Source organism: Sceloporus occidentalis, unplaced genomic scaffold (genome assembly GCF_023333645.1).
Source record: "Sceloporus occidentalis isolate IW3139 unplaced genomic scaffold, rSceOcc1.0.p SCAF_1, whole genome shotgun sequence".
NCBI classification, from domain to species: Eukaryota; Metazoa; Chordata; class Lepidosauria; order Squamata; family Phrynosomatidae; genus Sceloporus; species Sceloporus occidentalis.
The window spans coordinates 233,990,335-234,015,428 of record NW_028316981.1 but is presented as its reverse complement, the minus strand read 5'-3'; the positions used below and the strand labels follow the sequence as shown (position 1 = coordinate 234,015,428).

Below are 25,094 nucleotides of genomic sequence, written 5' to 3'. Positions count from 1 at the left end.
GCCTTTGGGAAAGTTCTGCCCTAAATTTGAATGCATACCCATTTAAAGCCAAAGGAAAATCTAAATTGAATATTAAGCCTGTGCCTTCCCAGAGACATTGCAAATTCTTTTGTCAGTGAAAGTTTTAAGAAGATGGGCAGAAAGAAGTGCTTTATAGTGGTGTTGTTGTTATGGCATAGTAATAATAAAATAGTGAGTTTTAAGCTTAGCCAGTAAGCTTCAGCTGTGGCCTGATTTTGTGAACTGGACTGTGGTTGGAAGTTATCTAAGAGAGGAGGAAATTGTGAGAAAGATAAAAGAAAGTGTTTGAAGGTATGAGGATGTGAAAATGATGGTGTGTGAAAGGAGAAAGCTTATGGAGCGAGTTGATAATGGTTTGCAAAATGGTTGAAAAATGTTTATAAACAAGGTTTGAATTGAAATTGAAGGCTCAAGAATGTTGCAGAAGGTTTGAGTATGTTTAAGTGGCTGAGAAAGATTTAGAAATGGGTTTGGTGCAGAAGGACAAGTGGTTTGAGTTCTGGCTGGAGTTAGAGAGAGAAAGGGGGGTTAGGGAAAGCCCACGGTTTGCATTTTAAAACTTTTCCTTTGGCTAAAGCTAGAATAGTAGAAGCTATGTTGGAAAGAAAACCTGGAATGGAGTTTCGTGTTGCCAATCTGGTGACTTTCACACCAACATGGGTACTTTTCAGAGCTTTTGGTGTGATTTTGGTGATTGGTTTTAATAGTAATTTTGAAAGTTAAGCATTTGGTGAGTTTTGGCCAAACGTTTGGGGAATTATCTTCGAGGCTTGTTTGTGAGAGGTTTTTTCCTGGCTGTGGCTAAAGGAGATGGAGCAGCAGCACAGCGTTGTAAGTGTGTAGTTCAAAGCTTGTTTTTAAATTTTTTTCTCTTCCCCTCTGGCTGAGATTTTTGTAGACTATTTTTAAAGGCAAAGGATTTTTTTTCCCTTAAGTTCATAGAATAGATGTTGTGCTTTAGACTTAGATGAAAAAATAGTAAATGTCTTGTTAAGGGTGATCTATGAAGATGCTTGTTAAAAGAGATTGCATTAAGATGGTTTGTTTTTCTTTGAGTGGGAAGTGTGTGTGTGTTTGTAGAGAGAGTTCATATTACATCAATAGCAGCCAGACTGGATTCTATCTGACCAGAGAATGCAAGCTTGTTTTTGATATTTTTAAATTTACAGGCAAGCAGTTTTTTGCTCAATATTTTGTTTTTATTTTCTGGCCTCAAGATGCTTTCATGGGTTTTTAAAATGAAGTTTAAGTTGTGCCTTTGGAAATTTATATATGTTTTTTAAATGCAATTGTTTTTAGTGAAGACCAAAGAGACTTTTTGTTTTTGAATTCTCCATTGTGCTTTTTGGATTTTAAATTATTGACCTGTAATCTTCTGATTGGCAATCCAGCTAAATTATTTTTCCAATTAAAGTTGATAAGATTAGTGTGTTAGGCCTGAATTCTTTTGAAGCCTGGGGAAAAGTTAGGATGTTTTGGTTTTGTAAGGCTACAGCTGTGCTATGCTGAAACAGCAGTTGCAATCATGAGCATTCGAATGCCTGAGGTCATGCAAAGTTTTGCTGCTACCTGGTTAGAATTGGTTTATTTTTTATTTTTTGAGTTTTAAGTTGTGATCCATGAGCTTCCTGGCCTATTCCCTGGCCTATTGAATTTTCGCTTTTTCTGAATATTGTGTGCTTGTTTTGTACTTATTTCAACTGCTAATTTTTGAGGCCATAGCTTTTGTATTTTTGAGCTCAAAGATGCCTGCAAAGTCTTGCCAATGTCATGTTAAATTGGCTTGTTTTAAATCATTTTTTTGTTCCTGGTTTTAATTTTTAATTTTGCTCTTGAATATTTTGATTTGTTTTGATTCTTGCTTATTGACTGCAATAATTATTTTTTTGTTTTAAATTTCTGGCCTAAAGTTTTTGAAATGATTTTTTGTTATAACAGACGCTGAGAACTATTTTTATATTTTTAAGTTTTGAGAATGGCCCGTCCAAGAGGTTTTTGTATATTGTTTTAGCTTGAATTTTTATTTTTATTTTTATAATATCTAAATGTATTTTTGAAAGCACCCGATGTTTCTTTTTGTGATTTTGGAACCCAGAGATCCAGAATATAATTGTTATATTCTGGTTAATTAGTGATTGTCAATTTGATTTACACTCATTGAAATTTATAATTTTTGTTATTTTGAAAAAATAACATGGCGAGCCAGTTGATCCTATGTTGAATTATTATGTGGTTCTGGAATGGAATAAGGAACGATATGAAAGTATTAAAGAGATTGGTATTCTATTATATTGTAGCAAGAGAAAATTTGGAAACACTTTACAAATTCAAATTCTGGTTTCCACTGCCAGACTTAATCAAAGTTAATCAAGTTAAATTCAAGCCAGCATGTGTGAAATTGTATCCTAATTCCAAGCTAGAATATATCATTTTGGCCTGAGAGGAGTGACTAAAAAAAAGAGCATGAACTGATTTTTTAGTCCTGAGTAAAAAGGAAAGAAGTCACTCTATCATAGTTTTGTTTTTCCTATTTCCTGTTCTGTTGTCAAACTGTTGTGGATTCAAATGAGATAAAGCTGTGAGTACATTGGGTCAGAGTTAAAGTTTCATATTCAGTATGTACATGTAAATGCAGTTTGTAGAATTAAGGTTACATATGTATTTAAAAAAAAAGCATTCAAAAGGTCCAAAGATGCAGGCATAGATAAAAACCTAAAGCATAAAGAGCTCAGGATGACCCAAGAATGATCCAGGGGATCGGTTGTTAGTTAGAGTTAGCAGTGAGACATAAATTCTAGAAGAGAAATATCTTAGCAAAGCCTATAAGAGGGGAGTTAATGAAATGTGGCTAAAGTATACCTTTAATGTATTCATAACATTCTAATAACTTGTCAATTAGTATTTTTCAGTTTTTGCTTTTCCTTTGCCTGGGAAAAGGGGGGGCACAGACAAGAGGAACGAAGTTTAAGCCCCACTTACAACCGGAAGCTGAGTGGGCTCTACTTTGCCATCAATCAAGAAAAGCTAGGCTGCACCTTTCCAGGACTTCAGGTGCTCTACGCCAGCTCCTCTGAAAGAAAGATTTCAAATGCTCTCTATCACCCCTTTTCTCTTTTATGATTTCCTATATGTCTGTTATAAGTGATGCACAAAAATAATAAAAAGAATACATATACAGGTGCATGTCCCATTTTCACACCCCGGAAGCTGAAATGGGCACCACCTTGGACTTCAATCAAGTTTGAGCTGAAGCTTCATCAAAAGAATTTTTTATTTTTTTCAGAGACATTGCCTCTTTTTCTTGTCTATATTCCTTGTTTGTGTTCTTTATTCATGTTTCTGTTTGTTGTCTGAGGTTTTTATAAGTGATTAATGCTAAAAGTGATAAAGTTCAATCATACATATTCTCAAATCAAATCACATCCCAAAACATAAGCCTACATATACATGCACATATGTTCCTGACATAAGCAATAACATATGATTTTCACAATAAAGTTAATAAAGCAATCCTATTGAAAAGAAGAAATAAGCTCATCAAGCTCCATGATCAAAGACATAATTGTGTTTGTCGTCAGGATTCCTATTGTTAACTGTGGAATTGGCATGAAATTCAAGTCAAGCATGGTAAGTTTTTTCTCAGGACGCTCTTTGAAAGGAGGGAGACCTTTATACATCTGGAGATAGTCTTAAAGTGTAAAGGCCAGATCTATTATGATTAAATGGCATTACACAACAAGAGCTATTCCATAGTGATCTCCCTGAGGAAACGTGAGATGGAAGATGCCCCTGGAGTGGAGGAACATCTGAAACATGGTGGCACCCTGGGCATTCCTATTCTGTTATGAGAGTAGTCCAGAGAAGCATAGTAACAGTTGCTTGGCAAGAGTCTGTAACCAGGCTAAAAATTATAGTTTCTCAATGAGAGGTGATTCTGACAGCAGATACAATATTCTTTATAGTGGAGTTTTCCTAGTGAATCATGAAACAAATACACAATACATCACTATTAGAAGATTAGCTTGGTGGCAAGAGTAAACTCTAGAGAATCAGATCCAACAAAAGTGTCAAAGGGTTAAAAGCAATGAGAATATGTGTGTTTAACTAATGCTATACACTGTCTTTCTGAAATTGGACCGACTGGAAGATGTTATTGCCTGGTGATGGTAAGAATATTAATATTTTGGTAACTGCTAGACAGGTTTGTTTTGTTCTGAGTTTAGAGTGTCATATAAACATAGTTAATAGTTGATAGTATCATGCAATATGAATATTGATGAAACATCAAAAGGGGGGAATGTGGTGGAAATATTCCTTGTTGAAATAAAAAGCTATAGAAAGATGGAGTCACCTTTGTCAGCCAGAGAGATGGTTTTTGAAATAAAGGCTTGGAGTTTAGAAAACTAGAGCAAAGGAATAAGGAGTGCATCTTGACCTGGATGGAAGCTGGCACCAGTAAAAAGACATAACATAAACTACTGAGATAAGGACACATACAGTAGTTGACATTTAGAAGCAAGGTTAGGAGGAAAGCCACTGAATTCCTACAGGAGGGGGTAAGGAGTGATGATGCAGTTTTAATGTATGCATGTATTTCTGTTCTGATTGTAAGAATTCTGTATGTTTAAATTGTAATTAGCCAATCAGGTGTATTGAAGAAGCTTCTTTGTCTTGAATAATATAAAAAGAGCCATTTTGTCTTGTTCGGGGTCTCAGCTTTTGGAACTTGAATTCCACTGAGTTCATTGTTTTCCTTTGTCGACAATTGGAAATAAACTTATGGATTTTCAATTACTAGGTCCTCTTGCCAATCCTTGCTCTGTCAGTCCTAGAAATTTAAGTTTCCTGAAATTTCTGTTACAGTAGCACTATTGCTTGCAGATAGGCCACAAAAGAACGTTTGCCAACATTTATTGAAGTCTTGAAAATTAAGATGCTAAAGGCGCAGTATACATTTTTTTTATTATGTCAGTAGTATAGCAGCTGAACAACTAGAAGTTATTAAAATAATGACAGTTCTCTACATAATTATAAAAGTCGTTATATGGACTATTTCATAAGAGTTTTAAATTTCTATAACTATTAAAGATGTTAGAATAAGGAAAAGTTTGACATTTAATATGTCTTATTCAAGTGAAGCTTCTTAGAAACTGCTGAAGGGAACCAACGAGCATTTTTATTTATTTTGTTATTTTATTTTTATGTTTTATATGTGTTTATAAAATGGCTTTTAACTTGTGTTTTAAAACAGAGGTTTGGTTTCATTGTATTTTATCTTCTGTACATAGAGTCTTTTAGTTGTACTTTGTTTCTAAAGGCTGTATACCATCTTGAATCCTATACTAGCAGAAAGGCAGGATATACATTAAATAATATAATAAATATAATATAATATAAATATGGCAGTTTCAAGTTACAGGGTAGTTAAGAAAGGATTTAAAGAAATTATGTTTGTTTTCTCCAATGAAGCAAAGAAGATATGTCTCTCATGCAGAAGATATTACCTCTGGTGATGGTGGAAGAAGAATAAAAAACATTGCTACATCTAACTAGCTTTTTAAAGGATGTTCAAACAATATGGTCCCTATATTGGCTATTCTAATCTTAACAGAGCTCCTCTGCAGCTATTATTTCAAAAAGACATCTAAACTTCAGTTTTGTCCAATTCATTAATTTCATTGGTTTTTCAGTTCTACCCGCTATACATTCCCACAAACTCTGGTTGTTTAGTCCTTTACCCCATTATCTCATAGTCCTATCTGTTCTTTTACTGTTTCTGTAAGAGTATATATCTCCCCACTGGAGCGTTTAAGAACAAAACATAGCAACACAGTCAGAAGACCATAATGGAGGAATGTGCATAGGTGATAAACCCTGGTGTTACTCTTTTATAAATAAACACCAAATATTTTGGGCTGGATCCAGACTAAGCTAGTTAAGGCTTTTAAGTCACACTGAAACCTACAAGACAAGTTAGGCCCGAAAAAGATGGGCCAAATGACGTGGTTTCCCATTATGTTTGGGGCGTAGCATTTAGACAACGCATGCCCCGGACGCAGTGGGAAACCATGCCAGACCCACGTGATCGGAAAAGAACCAGGCCAAAAGGAGCAAAAAAATACTGCTCTTTTTGCCCGCTCAGTTCAAAACTTCGGTGGTGGCTTGGATCAGGGCTGAGCACATGTGGTTGGTACAACCTTGATGCAGACGACGCCAGCACAGCCCCACCAAGGTTTTTTTGGCCTGTCTATTTTGGGCCTTAGTCATAACTAAATAAAGCCTGACTAGTTTTCAAATAAAATGATGTTCCTATAAAGATGTCTTACCTTACACATACCATTAAAAAGATACACCAGCCAAAGATATGTTTTAAAAGCAATTTCTGCTTATTCTATACTTTTCCTTGATTAGTATAATAAAGAAAATACTGCTAGCAGTAATCATTCCTTTCTTTGTATACCTGTCCTTCGCAAGCAAACAACTATAAATGGGAGAGAGGGTATTACCGGCTTCTACCACCAAAAATAAACAAAACACACATGAGACTGAACATCTGCCCATTTTAACAAGATGGAAGGTAGGTCAGTACTCCAGCTGTTATCCCTGGTCAAGGCACACACTGAAACTGAACTCAGGAGAATATACATCTCCTCAGTAATTATTTATTTAAGAATAATATGAATTTGTTCACAGTCATATGAAAGCACATAAATATCTTTCATTTTTAGGGGGGGGGGAGGAATCCAGAACAAAAATACATTCAATAATTATTAATCCCACAAGCAAGGAGATACAGAAGTTGTTAATGATTATGGAATGAATTACACAATCTAACCTCGATAGTTAAATATGAATTTCTTTCTACATCTGAATGTGGTGAATTAATATGCTGCAATAAGAGTAATGTATATACTCATGTATAAGTCTAGACATTTTAGTCAAAAAATTTCCCCCAGAAACCTGGGTCGACTTATCCACAGGTCAATGTAAGTACAGAATTTTAACTCTAATATATATATAGGAACCATTCCCTGCTGAAAGAAGAGAGCTTAATCCCTTCTTGGTAAAGAAGCATCAACCCCCTCTACTATCTCAACCATCAAGGGTGAGCACAAACAGTTATGCCTGCTGGAATTTTGTATGTTCTTTGGCATCATTTCCCTTTGCTTCATCCTTTACATCCTTTGTTACAGGCTGCTAAGTTTCATCCTTGACTTATACATGGGTCTTATCAAAATCCATAATTTTGGGCTCAAACCAGTGAGTGCACTTATAAAGAGCAATGTTCTCCTATATACAGTCCCCCCTCCTTATCAGCAGACTTGCCATTTGCAGAGGGCAAGGCCCCACTTTGATTAATGGTGGCATGTGCACATGAACATGCTAGGGGGGCGCACACCCTACATGGAAATTACTTTTAATGAGACATGAGCACGCATGGATTTTCATATCTGTAGGGGTCCGGAATGAAGCTTTATCTCAAGGAAACTTTATCTCAAGGAAGTGTAACCAAAAGTTTGCAATAGTTTTACAAAATTATGGTAAGTTTAAGTCATGCTGTATACATATACAGTTACACTTGTGTTTTTTCCAGTATTCAGACTTTTGACAGGTCTAAATCCAATATATGTTTATGGTAGTATAAAGTTTTCTGGAGCCTCCCCCTGCAGCTTTAACTTACATTGAAAAATGCACCATAGTGTTTTTTAGCCATCTAGACTAGGTTTCTGGAATGAAAATACTTCTGATTGAACATCAACAGAATTTAACAGATAATCAATTAAAAAAAAATAGAATAATACTTAGTGAAAGGATAGCTCATCTATGTATAGGATAAAAATGGTAATGATCCAGAAACAAGTTTACAACTTTATTTTCTAAACATATCCAGGGGTAGCCATGTTGGCTATATAGAAAAGTATAATAACACCCAAAATCCACAAAACAGTGATAACTTTATTGGAACAAGCAAAATGAACAAAATACATGTTGCAAGCTCTCAAATTTCCACTGGCTTCTTCATCAGGAAAAATTTTAAAAATCATACAAGAGAATATTGACAAACTGTAGGGCTGTGACTAACATTGTCATATTTTTCTTTCTCCTATATGATTTTTAACACTTCTGATCAAGCCGCCAGTGCTTCGAAAGCTGGCAAAATACATTGTGTACATTTTGGTTGTCCCAATAAAGATATCTCTTTTGTGGATTTTGGATGCTGTTAACCTTATCTGCTGTTTGTGAAATCTCTGCCATATAATTGTAATTAACATGATTTCAGATAGTGAGTGTAAACCAAGGTTTGGCTAAGTACATTTTTTCATAAATACAGTCAATCTTAAGCAACAGCTGGAACAGACCAGCATAAAAAGCCGGATTCCAGCTGGCTTGGGAGTGTGGTGTACACATGACGCACTCCCCCAAGCCACCTGGAAGCCAGATTCAAGCCGCCTGGCTAGCCAGACATACACCACTGGAGTGTCTTAAAGCCCGCCATGGCGGAGAGGAAACACACACACACACACACTAACTGCAGGCAGCCACAATTAATTCCATCACCACCTTCATTTAAAATGACTTTAACTAAAGGCCAAATCATGTGTCCCTATTTAGATGAATACTTCTGATGACTTCAAAGGTGAGAAGTATATGGAAAGACAAAAGGTGAGCTCTCTGTAGGTTCAGTATAGTTTTATTTTTATTTTTTTAAACTTGTGATCAACTGCAGGCAGGCCAAGAACTGAGACTCCAAGGCAGTAGCAAAAGCTGCAGCTGCAAGGTGGTGGGAAAAGAGAATTCCAGGGGTTTAAAAGCTGGTTAAAGCTTCATGATGAGAAGGGAGAGATCTAGAGGTTTAAAATCTGGTGAAGGCCTTGTGGTGATAAGGGAGATACAGGAATTGAAAATCTAGTGAAAACTGTGTGGTGGGAAGGGAGAGAGGGAGAGGTTTAAAAGCTAGTGGAATCTTCATGGTGGGAAGGCAAAGAGCAAGGGTAGAGCAATTTTAGATTTTAAATACTGACTTCAGCATCCATGGTTTCTGATATCCACAGAAGGTCCTGTAACTAAACCTCTGGGGATACTGAAGACCTACTATATTTTTCATATTTTTGAAAGCACACAATTTGTTATTACATGATGACATAATATTATGGCAATACAGTAAGTCTCTCCAGATGGAAGTGTTTCAATTAAATGAAAGACCCATGGGAAGCATCTATTTGGGTCATGTTACGGAGTGTGTCTGTGTCTGCAAGTGTGCTGACTTATGGTGACCCCATGAATTTCATTTTCTATGGTAAGAAATACTATGAGCGCTTCTGGGTGTATTGAATACAACTGTCACCCACTTATTTGACAGGCTAGGGCACTATAGGTTCCACATTCTGACGATTTTTGCTTTTCGATCGTACCTTGGTCTGTAGTCTGTCAAACAAGTGGAGAACGCCTGTATTGGTTATATACTGAAAATTATATATCTTGTCCCTAGCTATCCACTCACCACTAAAGAGCAGGAAAGTGTAAAAGATGTTAAATACAAAATGGTATGATCAACTGGCAATACTCTACCTTTGTTTCTGCTGCATGGGTTGCTGTCTCATAGCCATATATTGCATGTCTTCTTGTAACCGATTAAGAGGAGAGTCTGGCTTGACACGTATCCCATAGTAATGATATTTGGAGTTCCCCCTTTGAGGGAAAAACACAAATATTAAAAATAAGAAATTTATTGTGAATACGTGATGCTCCTGGACAGTTTTCAGTTGTTCTTGAAATTTCATAGTTTTTAAATCAAAATCCTGTTTCATAATATTAAAGTTGTTTCCAGAATGATACCTCCTAGTACTAGTAATAAAAAAATCACTTTTCAGTAATTCCATTTTTACCTGTTGAGAAAAAAAATGTTACCAGTTACCTAACAAATATTAGGAAAATTATGGGAGAAGTGAGAAAACTTTGGAAGGTTACTGATGGAAGCTAATGATAAGCATTAAATATGCTTTGATTGGTCTCCCCACCCCACTGCTGTGGGCTATGTAAATATGGACAGATCTAATGGCATTAATTCCATCTAAAGGAAAAGATATCTGAATCTGATATTCAGCTAGTTACAAATGCAAATATTTTATAAAAAATTACCACATCAGCCTCTTCACAGAAGCTTTTTTAAAACACTGCAAATTAAAATAATTCTAAAAAGGAGGGGAATTGATCATGTCTACCACCACATTAGTGTATAAAAACTGTATTAAAAAAACTGTATACATTTTTTTGGCTTATTGAAATAGTAGAATTAGGGACACTGATTGTATCCTAGCTTTTGTGTCTAAGTATAATGGAGTTTGGCATAGGCAGAGGGCATTAAGGTATATTAGAACAATTTGTGAAGCTCCCATGAATGCTGAAGCATTCATTAGCTGGGCAGTTATTGCTTATTGTGTAGGGTAAATCTGCATATTTCAAGGAGAATCTGTGTCCTTGATGTAAGGAACCTCTATCTAACAAAGGTAGAACAATCCAAAGATGTATCTGGTCCAGCTTGTTGTGTTCCACTATAACCAGTCAGATGCATATAAGAAACACAAGCTGGATATGAGAGTAATAAATAGCCCACTCTCACTGCTGTTCTCCAACAACTGGTATTCAGAAGCATGCTCCCTCTGATTCTGGAAATACTATACAGCCATTGATAGCCTAGTCCTCCATGAATTGTCTAATACCTGCTTTCAACCTATTCAAATTGTTTGTTACCATGGAATCTTATGGTGTGAAGTTTTAGGAATTAACGTGTGAAGTTCTCCTACATATTTCACCATTCATCTTCATTGGATGATCCTGGGTTCTAACAACTTGCAACACCAAGCAAAATAAGAGGCAGGGTTCTTGTATCTTTAACAGTTAAGCAGAAGAGGGAATTTCAGCAAGTGTTGCTTCTCATGCATGCAATATCTGCTGAAATCCCTTCATCTACAAAACCATTAAAGGTACAAGAGTCCTGCCCCTTATTTTACCTCACAACTCTACTTGAAAGAGGGAGAACAAATTATATTGCCACCGATGAATAATTGTATAAACCTTGTTATTATGCCCCGTTTTTTGTCGTTTTCTAAATGAATAAACATGGAACACTGAAACCTTCCCACACTAGAGAGTTGGTCTAGCACTTTGATAATTTTAGTTGCTCAGATCTTCACTTCTTCGGGATCTGCAGCATCCTTTCTTAAATATGGCAGTCAGAATTTTCTGCACAGTAGATAAGATATGCACACTATTTAAAATGGGCCCATGCCATGCATTTGTTGTTGTTGTGTGCCTTCACGTCATTTCTGACTTATGGCAATCTTATCACAGGATTTTCTTAACAAGATTTGTTCAGAGAGGGTTTGGGCTTGCCTTCCTGAGGCTGGGAGACTGCAACTTGCTCAAGGTCACCCAGTGAGTTTCTGTGGCTGAGCTGGGTTTTTAACCCTTATCTCCAAAGTCATAGTCCAATAGTCATGCCACTACACCATACTGGCTCACTATGGATTTTGATATACATATTAAAATAATTTTTATCTTTCATTCTTTTCTTAATGATCCCTAGCACAGAATTTGCTTTTTGACAGCTGCTTTATACTGGTTAACACTTACATGGAGCTGTCCACCACAGCCTTAAAACTGCCTTCTTGGTCAGTTTTTGCCAGCTCAGATAGGGGGTTGTTTTATTTTGGCGCCGACTACAAATATTTGTGTACTTTGGCAAGTCTTGGAGTTTTCTGAACATTTAAATGCCCCCCTCCCATTTGTTTCTCAGTAGTCTTGTTTTGATTCACAGACACCGTGTTTGCTACTGGAGGGGCAAGAAATTCTCATTCTCATTAATCCAAAACTTTGTTTCTTTACACTAACCTTGTTCCCAATCTTCTGGTCCTTAGGCCCATGAAAATTGACCTTATTAGTTTTCCGAAAGAAGCAGCATTAACTGGGTCCAATTTATGCTCCTGACAATGTCTCAAATAATGGTTGTAGAGGGTACTTCTGGGAAGACTAACTCCTTCTGCTGTTTCATAGTTGTCTAAAAGCCACTGGAGCTATATCAATTTGGGAACAAAGAAAAATGAAGTCAAGAGAGCTCTTTAAAAAATGAAAGATTATTTTATTAGAGATGAAACAATGCAAACTAAAACAATATTTAATATTTGATATCCAAAACCTTGCCTCCCTCTGATAATTTACCATAGATACGTTAAATGCACCACTTCACCTAAAAATAACCTTAAAAATATAAGGAAATGGCTGCACTCACACTTGGGACCTCAGGCAATATCAATTAATTTGCACAAAAGGCTACAGGGAATTTCATATATATTAATATAGACTCTGAGGTAATTGTTAGAATTTGAGAGACAAAAGGGCGAAACAGACTGCCCCTTTGTGCTGACTTTCAAGCATCTTTAAAGCACAAGCATTTTGATGTCACACACTCTGAAGCCACCCAGAAGCCAGTGTCATGCTGCCCGCCTGCCCACACATGGGCCAGCTTCACTATACTCTGGCAGCATGGTGTTTACATACTGCAGAAGTGCCAAAAAGCCATCACAGCGCACGAAAAGCCAGCTCTTTGCTGGTGCAAATAGGAGCTGTAATTTGCCACTTCTTTTTGGGCTGGCAAAAAAACGGATTGGGGCTGTGGCGTGCAGTTGCTATGGCCCAAACTTGGCTTTCACGGGGGCCGTCTGTTCTGCCCCTATGTGCAATATTGAAGTAACACACAAAAAGGAAACTGTTCTTATGAAGTGCTGCATTGCTACATACTTTTCTATCATATGGACTGCTAAGTTCAAGATTATTGCAGTGTTTTTTTTATAATAGCTGAAAATTATGGATCAAATTCCACCCTTACCAGTGACAAGGAAAATGATATACAGTATTAAATTTCACTGAAAACCAAGTTTCGGCCTGTGCAACTGTATTTACTTTAGCTATTTTATGTGTGCTTCAAATGTGAAGCAATGTAATAAACATTTACATGAACATCAATGGTCCTATGTTAAGAGGTAATATATCCAAAGTAGACATATCAAGAGAGGAGCAAAACATTCAATTATTGTTTTTATTTTATTATACCCTTTAAACTATCTAAATATCTATATTTTTTATTGCAGAATATTTTTGAGCACTGAAATGGTTTTCATCTCTACTAAATATTCATTTTATTTCTTTATCATATTGGAAAGTTTTTGGAATGAATTGCCAATGAGTAAAGATTCACAGTGTTCAGTGTAGACCATCCTCTTCAACTACTGAATTCTTCTGGCAGACATACTATCCACTGGGAAGCTTCATTATACAGGTGAGTAAATAATAATAATAATAATAATAATAATAATAATAATAAATTCCATAAAATCAACCCACTTTAGCCTCTATTACAGTTCTAATGAAATAAAACATCTAGAAAGTAAAGCACACACATCTGAATGAAGCCTTTTTATGGAAACATATAAGATATTAAGCAAAAGAGTTTGATAAGAAATGGCTTTTCTCTACTTGCTACATTTCAAAATTGTTTTTCAACTTTCTGCAAATCTGTGTGGAATTCCTCATCAATAGGCCTAAATACAAAGTCTAATTAAACAACCTTATTAAACAACCATTTCACTATGTTAAACAACATGGTTATTTCATATTAGCTGTGGGCAAGCAGGGCTCCTGAGGGCTTTTTCTTTTGCTGTTGTTGTTGTTGTTGTTTATTAATCCCATCAACCCTTGCCAGCATAACCAGTGATGAAGAATTATGGGAACTTCATATGAAACAACCTTGCAGTATTTTTCAAAAACAGAATATACTTGAACAGTTGCATAAATAACATCAGACTGACTACTTCAAGTGTTAAGAACTGCAGAATGTATTTATTGGGTTTGATAAGCCCTCTGCACAATAAGACAGAAAAAAGGAAAGGTGCAGTTAGTCATACTGTAATATAAAGCATAGCTGTTGTACAAATACTGAAATACTATATTTACAACTAGGCACTACCAAGAACTATGAATTTTAAGGTCATATTCATGTTACTCTAGTGTGAAATGGAAACTTGTTAAATAAATGTGTTACCAGTGATAACAAACAGAATGTAGGAGTTACTATGAAGCATTTCCTAATAGAATCAGCAGTGACAGAGGAAGAAATAAATTCACTGAGTGGTCTTGGAACAGCCACTACTTATGTACATTTAGAACCCCACCCTATTTGAAATATGGAGAAAACAGAGAAAAACTCTGTTAAAGTTACTGACCGATATTGGATTGCTATCTAGTAATTTTTTCTTGAAAATCCTTGCAGGGTTCCCTAATCTCAAAACAGTATTATGCCTACCCAGTGAGCAGAAATGTTGGATATAATATTTAAGAGCATATATAGTATGTAACGCTTTCTCTCTTGAGAAACATAGCAACTTCTGTACAACTCCCCAACTTCTGACTGGGGGAATCATGATTAGACAGCCAGCTCAGCGTTGTCAAAAATCCTGGCACCTGAGGCACACTTTACTTCTACCTCCAAGTAATATCACCTATAATTTCAATAACATTAGCAATAATGACAATTCATCTGAAAATAATATGGTCTTGAGTTATTGTTGCATTGATATAAAGCAGAGATGGACAACTATTGAAAATTAGGAGACTAAATTGCTCCCCACCCCAGGGGTCTTGTGGAGTTGCATCATCCTCCAGCTTGCAATTTTTAAAAAACCTTTTTGCACCAAAATATCCCAATACCCCTAGGAAGTATGTGGGGAGGCATTTTGCCATGTTTTGGATCCCCCATGCCATTTGTGGCCTAGGAAAGACACTTTTCCAATAGGAATTGCCTGTGTTAAAGAAGGCCTCTTCCAGGCCTCAAATGGCCCATGGAAGTCCCAAAATGTGGCCAGGTTGCACTGCACAGGGGGCATTTGGGGGTAGAAAACTTTTAAAGAAAAATAATATTTGGGGTGTGTGTGTGCTGAAGCCTGAGGAACCACAAATGGCCTGGGGATATTTTTTCACACTCTTGCTGTACTGGCTACTGGGATGATGAATATAAAATACTTCAAACACTTTAACTACATACACTATATTACTGTTGTGCAAAATATCAAAATAGAAAACGCTTAGGAACTCAAGAGTAATTTGAAATATAGCTTGCTTTTGCTGCTACATTAAAGCATATGAAACAATATACAATATGATATTATTTTAGCTCACATACACAAAATCATTTCCAGATATCATATTCACAAATGTCTTTTAAATTAGTTATTTACATTAGGAATGTAAAAACTATGACAACACATCAGAGGAAATGGTAACCTTTACCTTGGTGTATAAAGAACACTTATTTCCTTCACTAATGAACTGAAATAAGCATATCTAAAGAAACCAAGAATATCATAACTTCGAATTTTCCACTCAACTCATTATAATCAACCAGGATGGATTAGAATAGATATGCAATTGCTATTTATCCCAAAGGGAAATACTGAATAGCAAGTACAGAAGCCACACATATTTCCCAATTAAATTATAAATGTAACCCTACCATGTATTATAACTTATTTCAATTAATTTTAAATGCATTTGGCTGATAAAATTTACTTTTGACAGAAATTAACTTTCTAGGTGCTGTTGACAGACATAAAAGAAAATCAATATTTATTTCATGGGGGAGGAACACCCCTTGGTTTTGGTTATAAAATGAAAATAAGAATGTTTTAAGCCAGTGGTTTTCAGCCTGTGGGTTTTCAAATGATGTTAGACTACTTCTGCCATAATCTCTCACCATGGTCCTGATGGCTAGGCAGGTGTAAGCAAGGGATGTACAAGAATGTAACAAAGAAGCCACAACAAGGAGAGAACATGAACAAGCATCCCTATTTACAATCCACTTCAAGAAATAAGTCACTGACATTGTACATCATGTTTTTCACAGCTAATTGTAAGATTTTGCTATTAAGACATGATGTTCCAATTAAATTTCAAGTGATGGGTCATTCCAATATATTTTGGGTTGAAATTTTAGCCAGACATTGATATTAATAAGCAAACATACATAAGAATGTAACAAACTTGTCAACCCCCTCTAACCTAATTTCTTACTGCATTCTTTCACCCTACCTCTCAGACAAAACTGGTTAATTCCATGCAAAAAGGACTAGGGGAGACTGAGATGAGCACAGAACAGCACAGCATGGACTGTTTATGTTTAAGACTCTAAGAATGGTGATCCAATTTCATCAAACTTAGTGCTAACCATCTTCATTAAATCCCAATATCAACATTTTTTCTGTTTTATAAAGAGGTTTAAATGTGGTGTGGATCACACTTACACACATATTAGTAAGGCAATCCGATTTGAACAGAGGTCTTTCTGGGACCAGAGAGGATAAAAACCAAATAAAAATCACAATGAACTGTGCATTAGTTTTGCTGTTCTTATATTTGGGTAACAATAAAAGTTTACAACATTAAAATCTTTTAATGGGTAAGTGACTGCTGCAGGATTAGAAATTATCTTAACATCGGAGAAGGGAGGAAAGAATCCATATTCATCAGTGATATAATATATTACGGAACTTAAATTTGGTAAGAAATGTTACACAGCAGTTAAAGGTAAGGAGAAATTACCAAGCACATGATTATTCTCTTATTGAGTATATAAATCATAATAGAACATTCAGCCTCTCTACCCCCCTATTTTCCATGGTAATGTGTGTGTGTGTGTGTGTATTTATACATACACACACACACACACACACACAAAGATAGCCTTATCTAAAGATGACCTGAGCAAACAAAGTAATCATAATCTAGGCCAATAATTTTTTGCTGTTATTTTTGTTGATTTTTAAATAAAAATTACAGCTGATATTAGCTGCAATGGTAATATGTTTCTGTACAACATATAATTTAAAAAGACTTAGAAAATAACAAGATTATGGAGTAGGTAAACAATAAAAACAACAACAAAACCAAAAACAATATAACTGAAAACTCTGTAGTATTTATGTAACTAAATTTTAAATATTTCCCTTTGAAAAACACCTAAAAATAAGGGAGAATAAATATTTCAAATTAATCAAGTTGCTTTTTATCTTTGGTATTTCAGCTGCACCCCCTGCTTTATTTTTCTTTGAGGAAATGTCCACATAAAGCTAGGATTTTCAGCTTTGGGCCACTAGATTCTTTATGAGGAAAAGTTAATATTGTTTGAGAAGCACCTATTGAAAAGGCCAGTGAAAAAATAAAACTGAACTTTATATAGTTCTTGCTTTATAATAACATAGCTGGCCAGGCTTTCCTATAAGAGAAAGCATAGCAACACCTGAAGTATACTGTAATTATTTTATGCAACCTTAATCCTTTGAAAAAAAGAAATATAGAAAAATACCCAATAATATAAAGTTCAAGAGATTCACTTTCTCTGTCCTAAAGTTATCTTTACAGGGGCCGGGGGGGGCACAGGCTATCAAGACAAGCTGGATTCAATCCCACTTGGAGGTGGGGCATTTAGACAAAGCATGTCTCGAAGTGGGATCGAATCCAGATAGAATGTGATTTACGGGAGGAAAAGTGGGATTAAAAAGAAACTGGTTTTATCCACTCCTTTCTGGAAAATGTGCAACTTCGCAGGTACATCTGAATGCACTGACTAGAAAGATGCTTTTTAAGCTAAAAAAGGTTCATATTTGCTTGTGTGAATGAATCGTCGCAGGGATGCATTTTAACAGGTGTAGCTATATAATGAGAAGCAAAGCATGCGCCATATGAATAAAAGGATGCTGAAAGTTCACCTACCAGATGTTACGTCAGTTGAAAATGATAAATTTGACTTTTACTTCCCAGCTTGACTCCCTCTCAAATTCCAGCGCCATTTTCTCCTTGCTCTTGTACACCTGTGCATCATTAACTCTGTGCACCGTCTGCATTTCTCTGTGTTGGGCATAATGGAACAGTGTAGCGCTGAGCACTTTGCCCATAGATTACAGGGCTAGTGCCAGTGCAGGCCACACAGCTGACATGGCATCCATGATATCGGTTAGCTCCTGGTACTGACACGAATGGCATCACTGCGATGATACGTAGGGTCATATGGATGTGGGTAGGAACATGGCCTTTGTAGATTTGTTCCTGTGTCTCTGCGATCATGCGCAGGCACACAGGAACATGGCCTTTGTAGCATTGTTCCTGTGTCTTTGCAATCATGCACAGGTACACAGGAACATAACCTTTGTAGCATTGTTCCTGTGTCTCTGCAATCATGTGCAGGCACAGAATGGAAGTGAAAAAAAAATTAATGGAGCGAGCAGTGTGGCTCAAAGTCGTGTTTTATCTGCCCGGTGTGGCTGGTTCATCCGCATTGGGGCTGGTTTCAGGGCTAGCAGTGTGTTTGGCAAGACTCAATCCAGCTTCAGAAAAGGCTGCTTCAAGCCAGTTTTTCCTGCCTGTCTGTACCCCTCCCAATAGTTTCATTTATTTCAAAATTTCATGACAACTGTCTTTTAATTCCCCAGATAAATACAGTCTCGCTTTATGCAGGGGATCTGTTTTGGAACCCCCAGCGTAAAGCAAAAAGCGTGTATGCTCAAGCCCCATTGGATAGAATGGGGCTTGGGCTTGCTGCACGGCTGTGCATGTGCACCATGGGCGCACATGCCAATGCTTTTAATGGCAGGCGGCTTTAGTGTATGCTGAAAGCCGCCTATAAGAAGCCCACGTATGGCATGGGCTCACTGTACAGAGCTAAATCCAAAATTATGCTAGAGACTTCTGCTCACACAATGGGACTTCTACCTCCTCTCCTCTCCACAGTACACACCCCAACTGGATCCAGAGGATCTCCCCACACTGTAGAGCAGATTATGGGCACACATGGATGGGAGCAAGGAGGAGAGAAAACATGAGGAAGCAGTGGCTATTCTATAGGTAGAACGACACTATTGGATATAGCTACTGCTTTGTGGTTTAAGAATGATGACATGGCATGATGAACAACCATTATTTACAGCTTTCGAGCAGGGATGACACATGGAACGAGGACTCAAGAAGCATTGGGTAGGAAAACGGGACTTACTGTACATTAGACACAAGCACATGCACACCCATGCTCACACAGTGGACCTACAAAGTATACAATAGGGTTTGGGATTTAAGAGGAACTACAAGCCTGAACTGAGCCCCTTCCTCTCCTTAGCTGTCTCCTAAGAACATTACTATGACACAATACTCAGTGGTTTGGGCATTTTCCAAAACATACTAGATTACTGCACTATGCACTTATAGTGCTGCTATTCCATTATAACTGCTCTGGCTGCCTCCTATTGCATTATGGGATTTGCAGTTTAAGGAGGGCCATTTAGAATTCTCAGCCAGAGAGCTCTTAGGCCTCACTGAACTACAAAAGCCTCACAGTGCAACAAGAGGCAGCCAGAGCAGTAAAAGTGGAATACAAGTAGGCTTGCCATATCCCGCCTGTGGGACTTTCCTGGTTTTGGGTGGGTCCGCACGGTCCCGCCCCAGGTTGGCCCCGCCCCCGGGATTTCCCCCGCCCTGGGCTTTGTTGCAAAGTGTGCAACAGCGGTGGCGGGGCAAAGAGAGAGAGGCCTCTGTAGGCCTATCTCCTTTGGCGGGGGGCTTCCCTCCCCTCTTTGGCCCCGCTGGACCCGAGGGAGGGAAAGAAGCCTCGCCTGCCGAGGCCAGACTTCTTTCCCCGCCTGAGCTCCGCCGGCAAAAATGGAGCCCAGGCGGGGAAAAGAAAGCCTCCCTGAGGGGAGGATTCCTTCTCCGCCTGGGCTCCGTCCTTGGTGAGAACGGAGCCCAAGCGGAGAAGGAATCCTCCCCTCAGCGAGGCTCTTTTTCAAATGTAGGACCCCCCCCCAAAAAAAGGTCCTACATTTGAAAATTTTGTCCTACATTTGTCCCGGTTTGGAGGTCCGGACTAATGGCAACCCTAAATACAAGTGTAGTGCAGTAATATGGATAGCCTAGATCACTCCATAAATGAGAATAGTCCTGCAATGAATTTCTCCTGGAAATAAACAGGTTTTTTGTTTTCATGGTTGCAATGCTGCAAAAGCATGTGTGCACTTTTCTGTACCTCTGGCCTTCCTTTATATTCATTGTGGTTTGTACTATTTTGACTGGACTGCTTAATTCATTACAGTAGTTTATTTTTTATAGCTTCGACCAGACTTAGTTATGCTTAGAATAGGCTTGGGAACCAGTATTTGTCTCTTATATAAGTAAAGGCTCCATTTATCCACAAGTTTCTGATCAAGCAGAGCATTCCTACTGGTAGAATGGGAGAGGAAGTAAACTTTACCAATTTCCTCTCTCCCTACAGTTACTATGCCCCTCAAATATCTGCTTCTGAGTATTTGAGAATCTGAAGTGGTACTGGAGGCTGTCAAGTGGGGGGGGGGGGAGCAAAATTCACTCCTCCCCTTTTCATCATGCAGAGTGATTCATTCCACTTGTTGGGAAAAGGATGGACCCAACTCTATGAGATTTATTCATTATGACCTGGGTGTGGTTCGATTAGACTAACTAAAAATCCACTATAACCAATGGGGCATGACTACTTCAACTGGGCTGGGTTTGATTCATCTACTACAATAGCAGTAGTGCTTGGATGCTTCTACTGGTAAGAAGCGGAAAATAATATTGGTGCCATTTTATGAATCACTTATTTAGAGTTCATTAAAAACTTCACGCCTAGCTGTTCAGGCTGTGAATGAAATAAACATTTACAAATTTCAAGCCGCCCCCCCCCCCCCCCCCCCCATTTTAACATTCCTGTCACAGAGATCAGATCCACTGACTGAAGGGCAATTCTTCAACAGTACCACACTACAGCTCCCCTCTGTTGGCATTATAGTGAAAATTAACTTACAGAGGAGAAAACAAAGAGATGTACTTGGAAAAATAACTGAGATGAGGGCAAACCAACTTCTTTACTCTGGTGACTTCAGTCTTTAAAAGCAAACACCTTCTTATCTTTAGATTTTTTTTCCCCACTAAGATGTTCAGATCATGGTTTCTACTTCTGTATAACTCTAGAATATGAGTAATCTAAGGCAGTGCATCTCAAACAATCCAGTGTGTGAAATAGGGTTTTTTCTACCAGTGTACCAGACACTGTATTTGTGCCCACTGATCACAACTGTGCCCCCTGGAAGCCTTCCATGGGATGGCATTCAATAGCTTGCACACCCATAGCAGTTCATGCACCACTACCTTGAGTAGTACTGATCTAGGGAACAAGGTTTTATATAGATACAAGTGAATTTCTTTGCTTTGAAAACTACAAAATCTTGAGTCATAATTGTCACCTCATGCTCCTTGTGAAATGACAACAGAATAAGCAATTATTTAATCTGAATACCATGTTAACCCAGATTTGCTGGAATTGTTATTTTTAAACTGCTTGAGAAACACATACTTTAAAAACAATAGCAACATTATTTCAGATAGGAAATTAAAGAATAATTCTGGTGCACTGACATTTTGCCTGAAAAAAAATATATATAGCATTCAGCTGCTGTGGGAGTTCAAAAGTAGAAAGGAAAATCAAGAAGAAAAAGGAAAAATAGCAAAACAAAACAAAACAAGCATTTAGAAGGCAAGCTAAGCATGCAGAACAAGCAAGGGATTAGTTTACACGAAGAAGAGGCAACTTACATGGCTGTTGAGAAGAGAGCTTCTGTGAGTGGACAGACCATCAGACTTTTGCAGTGTCTCAATCGCCATTTCAATCTGATAATAGATGTCATTAAAAAAAAGGGCTCAAGACAAGATAGTAATAAAAGACTGACTATAGAAATATTGATAGATTGCCCAAAGTTGAAAAAGGAAACTTTAGTTCAAAGATAGAAATTAATTACAATATATTGAAGACATAACCATCATATTTTTATACCAGCAAATGCAGCATTTACTACTGCTTCTTCAAAAATGAATGATGACATTATCAGAAAGTTTATCCCTCCTCCCTTCTGCTCACCGAGGAAAAATAAAGCAGAACATGATGTATTGCTAAGCCATATCAAAAATAGTTAAGAATCTTGAGCACTTTATATAATCCATGTAAATTAGATAAGTATTATTTAGAATAAAAAGGTATATGAAGACCTTGAAATAGGACTGAAGTGCCAAGCCCACACACACTTATTTGTGAGTGAGACTCAGTGAAAAAATAATTTCCACGTAAACACAAATAGCATTGGACTCTGGGAGTTGATTGTTTGAGCTTAGCTTTGTATTAGATGACTCTTGTCGGGTAGTTCTTTTAAAAAGTACTTAGCAAACTGCTGTTCTTAAAACATTATTTAGATTGTTTGTAAACCATCATAATTTATTCATTGGGCTGATACTTGTGACCTTCTAAGAAGAATGTAGTAAGCAGCAGGTACTCAAAACTGATGTTGTGTTTGAGGGTTTTGTCATGGCAGTTCTCACTACCCAAGAGTCATCTGCTGGTCAGTTTAGAAAGTATTTTTGTGAATGTGGTAATGATTGCTGGAAAAGAAACACATGTGCACACACACAAACACTCCAGATGTCCATGCATCTGTTTTCTAAGCCCTGAAGCCCATTCTTTGGTTTCTGGCCTTGTGTACACATCCATATGTAGAAAATATCCTAAAATCTATTAATAAAAAGTGATAGAAAAAGATTCTATATATGGAAAAAATATAAAATTAGGTATAAAGCTAACCTTCAAACTTAGCGGGGGGGGGGGGGAAGGCTACTCTGTTGAGTCAGAGTGAAATAACAACAGCTTGAAATTCATTACTTGTTTAAAAAAGAATACTCCACAGTAGATGAAACCACAAGCATGCTATTATTTTTCTGAACAGACACTTTTTAGTGATTATTCCATATTGATTAAATTATGATGAAATGATCTAAAGTTATTTGTCGGACTATGTAAAATAATCCATCTAGCAAAGTCTTATGAACACCAAGAGGTAAAGTCTTTTCCAGTCCTACTACCAGATATCCTTTTGACTGGAGATGCCAGGGTTCAAACCTGGGAATATATGCACACAAAACATATGCTCTGTTAGTGTATCCTTCAACACTGAGTATAGAACTTATAAAAACTTTTAAAACAGGCATTAATAGTGTTTTTCTAGGAAAGACTGATTAAAAACACTTGTTACCAGCCTCTTTCATGAGTTTCAAAAGGATTTCTCATTAAACATATAAAATTATACTAACTGGTTTTTTTAAAAAACAGACACGCAAAAACAAATGAACACTAAAATTGGTTAGAAAAGCAGAAACAGGAAGAAAATGTCATCAGGATAGTACACAAGCCTACTGGAAAAGAACCACTTTCATCTGATGTCTAAAAACCAACAAAGGTGCGAAACAGACAGCCCCTTTGTGGTGGCTTCCCAGCAGCTTTGGGGCGTGTCCAAGCTGGCAGGAAGCCACCGTGAAGCCACTCGACTGCCCACACGATGGCCGCAAAGCCTTGCAGCAGCAGAAAAGCCAGCTTTTTGCCAGCTCAAAAAAGAACGACTTTCTGCCGCTTCTTTTTGGGCCGGCAAAAAGCCAGATCAGGCCCAAAGCGTGTGGTTGCCGCGCCCCCGATCCGGCAATCAATGGGTTGGCATCAAGCCACCGCTTTTGCACCATCTATTTCAACCCACAGAGGAGGGAGGTCCACTGCCCTTGAAGGTATTCCACAACTTCATACTATCACACTGTCTTGCATACTGCTCTCCACTGTACTTCAGGTACACAAAGCCTGTGGCAAAGATTCTAGCACATCAGAAAGTTCATATTGGAGTAAATTATCATGAAGGATTAAGACAGTTTTGGGCACTGGAACATATGTGGGTTGGCTACGCTAAAATAATTCCATTTTGGCTGGAGGTTCTTAATTGGATTAACAAAATAACTAATAAAAATATGTATTTTCAACGTCAAATTGATAAATTATCAATTTATGATAAAGAAAATGAAAATGTCCTACGTAAAGATCTTTTATCTACCTTGTTGTAGGCAGCAAGGAGAGAGATAGTAAGGATATAAAAGAACGTACAAGATTTGCTGGTCAGATAGAGTTTGAACCCTTGCATTGTTGGAAAAACTTCCACCTTTCCAGAAGTGAAACAGCTGATGATACTTTCAAGACCATATGTCATTGTTTACAACATGTCGACCTCATGTATAAGTCAAGGGCAGGCTTTGGGGCTATGGATTTTAATATGACCTGTGGATAAGTTGAGGGTAAAATTTAGGAACACGTAACGAAGGAGCTAAAGGATGAAGCAAAGAAAAACGATGCCAAAGAACTTACAAAATTCCAGCAGACATAATTGTTTGTGTTCACCCTAAATGCTTGATGGATGAGAGATCAGAGTGGGGATAGGTCAGTGCTTCCGGGACAGATTACACTCTTACCAATCACCAGGGGATGGTTCCTTTTTTAAAATAAGAGTTAAAGTACAGTACTTACATTGACCCGTCGACAGGTTGACAGGTTTTGGGGGGCAATTTTTTGACTAACATTTCTAGACTTACACAGTAAATCACACATGTAAATTCTAGACATGACTGCCATTAAACCACATGATATTCTGGTAGTTATCATAATGAGCATTTTTGGACACTATTTTTGATAGTAATCATCCAAATATATTTTGAATTATGGTATGTTTTGTGTGATGGGGGACGGTGGGTTGGGAATAATTTTTTTTTAAAGATAGTTTATGGCTGTAGAGCTCAGACCCAGCAATATAATCTCCCTATTTACTGAACGTATTTGTACAGACTCTCTGTCATCATAAAATACAACACAGTAGTTTGTAAGTTAAAACCAATACAATAAAAATTGCAGTAAAAAAATTATGCCTTGAAAATTAATTTATTTATCTCTTGGACAGGACCATCAAAAATATGATATTCCAGCAGAAATATTATATTATACAGTATGCATTTATATTATGTTTATGTTATTTAGAAACACCAAGTTTCCTTTTTATTAATTTATTTATAGTAATTTTATTACAATATATTATTTCTATTATATAATTATT

The 25,094-nt window shown here is 37.2% G+C and overlaps 1 protein-coding gene across 4 annotated transcripts in view; it reads right to left on the bottom strand.

Annotated features, from left to right (window-relative positions):
* The window catches only part of RFX3 (regulatory factor X3), a 180,466-nt gene that overhangs the window by 36,375 nt on the left and 118,997 nt on the right, over positions 1-25,094 (bottom strand). For 3 of the 4 annotated variants that reach the window (XM_089490141.1, XM_089490147.1, XM_089490135.1), the window contains 3 exons: positions 21,724-21,798; positions 11,914-12,095; positions 9,592-9,711 (listed from right to left, as the gene is read on the bottom strand). In XM_089490141.1, the coding sequence (XP_089346267.1) occupies positions 9,592-9,711; positions 11,914-12,095; positions 21,724-21,798 (377 nt within the window). The remainder of the gene's footprint in view (positions 1-9,591; positions 9,712-11,913; positions 12,096-21,723; positions 21,799-25,094) is intronic. The other variant, XM_089490131.1, reaches the window with a different exon arrangement.